The sequence below is a fragment of the Penaeus chinensis genome, chromosome 30, assembly GCF_019202785.1.
Source record: "Penaeus chinensis breed Huanghai No. 1 chromosome 30, ASM1920278v2, whole genome shotgun sequence".
Taxonomy (NCBI): domain Eukaryota; kingdom Metazoa; phylum Arthropoda; class Malacostraca; order Decapoda; family Penaeidae; genus Penaeus; species Penaeus chinensis.
Genome location: NC_061848.1, coordinates 17,841,702 through 17,849,201, shown reverse-complemented (window position 1 = coordinate 17,849,201; position 7,500 = coordinate 17,841,702). Strand labels below are relative to the sequence as shown.

Here is a 7,500-nt window from a genome sequence, read left to right as displayed (position 1 = left end):
TATTATGGAACGCAAGATTTGTGTCAAATAAGAAAACAAATATAAAATATCTGATATACAAAGAAACTCCAGGCATTATAGCCATAACAGAAACATAGTTAAAAGAAAAAATGAATTTAATTTAAGTAACTACACAATAACCAGAAAAGATAAATCAAGTAGGAGGAGGCATAGCTATATGCATTAAAAATGATCTACAATTCAAAGAATTCAAATGTAGAGATGGACACAGTGATAAATTGGAAACGCTAGGAATAAAGATAAACTACAAAAGCAAATGGTTGAACATATTGATATTATACAACCCATGTAATGACATAAAGAGAGAAGAACTCCAATACTATAGAGATCAAAATCACAGATCCAAAACTAATAATGGGGTACTCCAATGCTCTCCATCCACACTGGAATGACAATACAAGCTACTGGCAAAGTAAAACAGGTAAAAGTATAATAAAGTGGATAAGTCAAAATAATATAATAATATTAACTCCAAAAAATCAAACAACTAGAGTTGATCCCAAAACAGGCAAAGAATCAACCATTTGCATCACCAGTTCTAAGCCATATTCAATTAAAAATGGCATCTCACCCAAAGATAACGCAAATAAAGAAAATAATTTGCTAAAGAAAAAAAATGGCAATATAGAAAAGAGGGATGGGTGGACATCTAAAGAGAACTAAATAGAATAGAAATAAGAAATTTAACTTCACTTGAAAAAATTACAGAAATAAGAAATACAGCTCTAAAATATTTTCAATTGGAAACATGAGAATATAAAGGTACCATTGTGGAATAAAGAATGTAATGACATCATAAAAGAAAAAAAGCTTTTAATAAATGGTGAAAAAAGCCTACAATAACAAACCAATTAGAATACAAAACATTATTAGCAAAACCTAGACTTACAATAACACAAACAGAAAAGGAATCATGGGAAAAGTTCTGTACTTCACCAAATTTTAAAACTTCACCTAGAATGATATGGAATTTTCTAAAGAAATCAACAGGAAAAGCAACTTCAATGGATTATCCAGTAATAGGAAATTACTTGCCACAAATAAACAATACATGAAAATTAGAAATATTAAAAAAAAGAATATATGAAAATTGTAGGTAAAAAAAATTGTCAGACTAGAATAAGAAAAACTAATTTAAGTAAGAAATACAAATGAAAGAGATAAAGAAATATCCTTAATAGAATTAAAAACAGCAATTAAGAATGCCAAAAACAACAACGCATCTGGACCAGATGAACTTAACATATATGTTTTACAAAAATGTCCCAAATAATATATTAAGAGTCAATATTAACCAATTTTAACTCCCATTGATCAAAAGAAGAATAACCGGAATTATTAAAAAACGCACTAATAAATCAATAATAAAACCGGGCAAAAAAACCCTCAGAAGCAAACTCTTAGATTTATTGGCAGAATTTCATATATTGGCAAGATATTTGAAAATATTATAAGAGTAAGATTAATATGGTAGTTATAGCATAACAAGTTAGACAAAGACTTAAAAGGTTTCAGACCAAATAGAAGCACCATTGATGCACAACATACAATAGAGAGCCACATAAATAAAGCTTTCATAGAAAAAAAAAAAAATTTCATGTTAGAGGGAGGGAGGGAGAGAGGAAGAGGGAGGGGGAGGGAGAGAGGGAGAGAGAGAATGGATGGAGGGAGAGAGAGAGAGAGAGAGAGAGAGAGAGAGAGAGAGAGAGAGAGAGAGAGAGAGAGAGAGAGAGAGAGAGAGAGAGAGAGAAGGTGAGAGAAAAAGCATTTGACACAGTCAGTCTCGAAGCATTATTAATAAAAATGCCCCCCCCCCCCCCCCAATCCTTTGCCCGTTGTTGTCGTGGGAGGGCGTAGGAGACGGAGACTGAGACCCAATGATGGGAGCTCCTCAACCTTGGGACTCAGCCATCAACAAATTTGCATGGTCTTTTTTCCACTCATACTTTTTGTTTTAGTCCCTTCACCAATCCCTTCTACTATCCACCTCCTAAGGTGTGAGAGCCATGCTGAAAGGATGAAAGGCTGACTTTGTGCCAGTCCTGAACAGGCTGAGGGAGCCATGGGCACAGTATTCCCCTGACTTACCTGGCCCTTACCCCCCAAGGGGACCCTGAGGGGTGGACTGTTTTTTTTCTCCCCAACATACTCCAGGCTTATCATGGCCAATAATGAAGACGTAACCCCACTTTTAGGGGCAATGAGGCTTGCCCCTTCATCAAATAGCCCCAATCCCGGCTCTCCTTTGACCACGGCTCTGAACATTCCAACAACTACCCCCTCCTCAACACCCTAATCAACAACCAACCCCCAGGAGACATTTCTACTCTCCCAACATGCTCAACTTCAACACCTTTACTCCCACAACCTTCTTCATCAACCACCCCATCTCCCCTTATTACTACCTTACAACCTTATTGCCCACCTCCCCATAACACTACCCCCTCAACACTACTCCCTCCCCCACACGTCCCCGCACTTCTACTACCCCCACCTCTACAAGAATCCTAAATACTCTATTTAGCCCAGCCAAATGGGACCGATTTTTTGTGATCCCTCCCACAGCTCCCTACTCTCAAAACACCCTCCTCTTCCAACAATGCCTCCAAAAGCAAGTAGGCAAAGTCTCTTTCCATAGCCTACCCGACCACTCCCGTCTCGCCACAGTAACATCTGAAAACAAAGCTATAGCATTAACAGAACTAACTGATCTATATGGTAATCCCATCCCTACAGAACCTCATCCAACCCTCAATACTTGCACCAGAACTGTCTCTATCTCCCCAACAGATTACCCAATCTATGACAAAGAATGGTCAGATTGTGGAGAAGACTTACTCACCTGTCTCACGGACTATGATGCAACATATGTACAATGCTACTCCATTCCTCCCAGAGGAAATCGTAAGAAATCCATTAACATTGCCAAAATTACATTCCATAGACATGACCTTCCCTTTCATGTTTACATAGGTGGGGAATCCCTACCTGTTCGACCATACCAACCTCCTCCTCGTCAGTACCAAAATTGTTGGCGTTTAGGACACCCAGCCAAACACTGCCAATCCACAGCTAGATGCCCGCTATGTGCCCAACCTGGCCATACACGATCAAACTGCTCTGTACAACCACGCACATGTGCAAACTGTGGCGTCCCCCATAATGTATTTTATAGAGGCTGCCCCACCTACAAATTTGAGTCTGAGTTAGCAACTCTCAGATTCAGATTTGGACTCACTCTACGTGAAGCCAGACAGGAAGCACATCGACGAGGTTTTTCTCTTACCCCCTACTCCAGTAATGTCGCTCACTCTGGCACTCCCCCTACCCCCCTAGTTCCTACACCCTCTCCTAAACCTAACCCCCCTACATCTAACTTCCCCTCTTCTACCTCCTACCTTCCCCAGTCAAATTCTTTCGCCATCCTAAACCCAGACACTCCAATCTCTACCCAGTCAAATTCTTTTGCCATCCTAAATCCAGACACTCCAATCTCTACTACAGCCCCAACACTTTCCCCTCTCCCTTCCCGCACTACCCGCAGCAGACAGAATAAACGTTCCACCCCCTCTTCCCCTACCCCACAATCACCTCCACCTTCCTTTGCCCCTATTCTCCAAACTGATACTCATCCACCTTCAAATTCTACAATTCCCGCTCCCTCCACACTGAAAGTGACTGCCGATATCCATCCTCCTCCTACTCATATTCTCCCTACACCCAATCCTCCTACCCTATCCCAACAAAACCTATCCCCCCCGACTCCACCCCCACCTATATTAACCCTCCCACCGTCCCCTCTATCCCTTCCACTCCCTCCTGGATACTCACGTGAATCCCTCATGTCACAAGTACCCTCTTCCTCAGACTCTCTACCTCCCAACACCCCTCCTGATACAACACCACCTCCCCAACCTCATTCTTTATCCCACCCTCTAGCACCTTCCTCTTCAAATTCTCCAACACGTACTACAATCGTTATCACTAAATCAACGAAAGTGTAACTATCTTTCATTGGAACATTCGCGGTTTCCACTCTCACAGACCTGACCTCCATCATATCCTCTCCTCTTATAACCCATCCATTATATGCCTTCAAGAAACTTTTCTTACACATTCTCCAACACCAATACCCAATTACCATATGTTGATGATTTAATTATCTATGCCTCTGGCACATCCATACCAAATCTCTACCAATTTCTTCAATCTGCAATATCATCAGATTCCTCCTGGGCCACAAACCATGGCTTCCGCTTTTCTACCTCCAAATCTTTCTCCATCTTTTTCTCTCGCAACACGTATAGGTCCTCTACCTTCACTCTTCTTATATGACACTCCACTCCAACACCGTTCCTCTGGTAAATTCCTAGGCGTCATTTTTGACTCCAAACTATCCTGGCGAGACCATATTCTTTACATCAAAGAAAAAGCTCGCTGCCATCTCCGAATTTTACAAACCCTATCCCATTTATCCTGGGGCTCAGATCGAAAAACTCTCCTTCATCTTCATGTCACCTTAATCCTTTCCACTCTAGATTATGGATGCCATATCTACTCCTCTGCCTCAACTTCTCTCCTTGCTCATCTTGATACAATCCATCACTGTGGTCTTTGCTTAGCCCTAGGTGCCTTCCATCTCTCTCGAGGCCGTGCCCTTCTCTCTCTCCGATGTTGTGCTCGATTCCACCAACTTCCCCTCACTAAACTAACTATCCCACGATCCCTACTTCCTACCTTTGCTTCTCCATGTTTACCTACTTCTTTCTCCACTCACATGGATACCCTCCGACCCCTCCCGTTCTCTGTCCATTCAGTCCCTCCATGGCTTATACCTTGCCCCCATATTTGCTGCTCTGTCTTCCCTGACCCACCAAAATCAAATATTCCTCCTACTGTCCTTCTCACCCATTTCCTTGACCATGCCTCCATTCATTCCTCCAGTATTCACGTCTACACTGACTGCTCCAAAACCACCTCCGGTGCTGGTTTTGCAGTAATCTTCCCAACTCGTACTTTCAAATACCCCCTCCCTCCTGAATCCAGTGTCCTTACTACAAAACAGTATGCACTCCTATTTGCCATGTTTTACTTGATGAGATAATTTTCTGTGCTTAAAATTCTTTCTAAATTTGATTACCATTGTTTAAAAGAAAGTATATTTGTACACATATACTCACTCCCCTCCTCCTCTTTTACAATTTTTACTGACTCCCGTAACTCATTAACTCTCATAAAGTCAATACACATGACCAACCCCTTTGTTTGTAAGATCAAGAACTGGTTGTTCTACCTGTCCACATGTCATAAAACAATCAAATTTTGCTGGGTACCCAGCCATGTTGGAATCCCCGGCAATGAACAAGCAGATACTACGCTGCTGTGTCCACATCAAACCAACCACGTTTTTCATATATCCCAGCCACGGATTATTACCCACACTTTAAGACCTTCTTGTATAATCGATTTGGTCAAGTCTCCACACTAATATATTACATACTGTAAAACTGTCAATCTCCTCCTGGTCAGCTCCATTCCATCGGAACAGACGTTGGGAGACGGCTCTCGCCCGCTTACACATTGGCCACACCTGTCTAACACACTCCTATCTGATGTCACAATCCGATCCACCCCTATGTTCCTTATGTAATGTTCCTCTTTCAGTCCCAAACATTCTATTGTCATGCCCACGTTTTGAAGCAGCCCGTACCTCTACTATTCCCCACCTATCCTCCCTACATAGACATCCCAACCTATCAGACATCCTTACAGAATTTCACACTTTCTGCTTTGACAACCTGTTTTCCTTCCTCAAACTCATATATATCCTTCACTTAATCTAACCCCTTTACATTACCTCACCCGACCCTAACCCATTCACTCACCAATTCCTTAACCCAGCTTTAACAACCAATCACTAACCCAACCACCCTTCACTAACATTAACTATAGTGCTACATGACCTTAGATGTCTAGCACATTTATTTTGCTTTTAACCATTAACCATTAACCATTATGGCTAAGGATTCTGCGTGGGTTTTTTCTAACAAGGATTGAATTGTGCAATAAATAATAAACTGAATAATACAGTAGTATTAACAGATTCACAATCATCACTACAACTAATATAAAACCCCAAACTACAAAACTATAAACAAATCACATATGAAATACAAAAACAAATATACTTTCTTTCAACACAAAAATAAAAGATTATTGCATAATGGATTCCATCACATAAAAATATAAAGGGAAATAAAATTGCTGATCTAGCTGCAAAGAAAGCCCATGAAATAAATAATCCTATGTCCATACCACAAGACCCAAATTGCATCATGAAAGAAATCAAATAAAAAACAACAACTAAACAATGGTAATCAAATTTAGAAAGAATTTTAAGCACAGAAAATGATCTCATCAAGTAAAACATCCAAAAACCATGGACCAGAGCTAAGTACAGAAAACTAGATACCGACATCACAAGACTAACAACCAAATACACAAGATTAAAACAAACCTACATAGAATGAAAATGGAAAATGGCCCTTTCTGCAGATGGTGCAAGGATCAAGATGAGACTATAGAACATATGCAATTACACCGCCCAAGATTCAACAATACTAAAACATGCTTTAAGACAAAGGAACATAAAAGATATTGATATAAATCTTCTAATTACAGGTGCAGATCAACCATCTACAATAAAGTTCTACATACTGAGTCATACAAAGATTTTCCTACAAACAATTAAATTTGTTGATATAATTAAAGAAACAAGAAGCCCCCCAAAAAGAGGATCCAGGGGATATAGACAACAACAGTCTAAAACCCTCTAACAAGTAAGAAGAAGAAATGGAGGGAGCAGTTTAATATTGCATAAAGGAAGAGAGAAGGAGGAGAAATGGAGGGAGAAGAGGCCAGTAATTGCCCAGAAAATGAAGTAAGTTTGGAAGTTCTTCAATTATTTCATAAATAATACCCACACAAGCTTTCAAAACCTGACACACAAGTACATTCACTGTTGTATCCAGTTTCTCCTGAAACTTTTTGTTAGGCCAAGAGCCGAGTTCAGCCAGAATACGTGGAGGTTTTTAGGCTCAGACAACAAAGGGTAAAGGCCACATCACTTATACAGTCCTGCTGTAAAGGTTAACATAAATACTCAATACCAACATCATCATGATCGGTCATGCAAAGGTATTCTTAATATTTACCAGGGTTAACAGTGTTCAGATTCAAAATAGTGATTATATATAACAGGGTCCTACAGAGATTTTCTAAAGATAACAAAACATAATGATAAAGGTGATAGCGGTAATTTTTTTTACCAGTAACTTCTTTTGTATCAATAAATGAACCTAACTGTGAGTAATTTGCTGGAGATCACCCATGAAGTGCAGACAGCCAAAGAACCAAATTTAAGTAAATAAGAGGAAGAGAAAGAATAAGAGAGAGAGAGAGAGAAAGAGGAAGAGTGAA

General features: G+C 40.0%; 1 protein-coding gene across 4 annotated transcripts in view; it reads left to right on the top strand.

Annotated features, from left to right (window-relative positions):
• Window positions 1-7,500, top strand: part of LOC125041367 (centrosomal protein of 76 kDa-like) — a 21,861-nt gene that overhangs the window by 1,670 nt on the left and 12,691 nt on the right. Inside the window, exon 2 of one of the 4 annotated variants that reach the window (XM_047636249.1) lies at window positions 6,703-6,961. The exons of the other annotated variants lie outside the window; for them this stretch is intronic. Coding sequence (XP_047492205.1) covers window positions 6,923-6,961 — 39 coding nt within the window. The 5' untranslated portion in view covers window positions 6,703-6,922. The remainder of the gene's footprint in view (window positions 1-6,702; window positions 6,962-7,500) is intronic. 4 annotated transcript variants of the gene reach the window in all.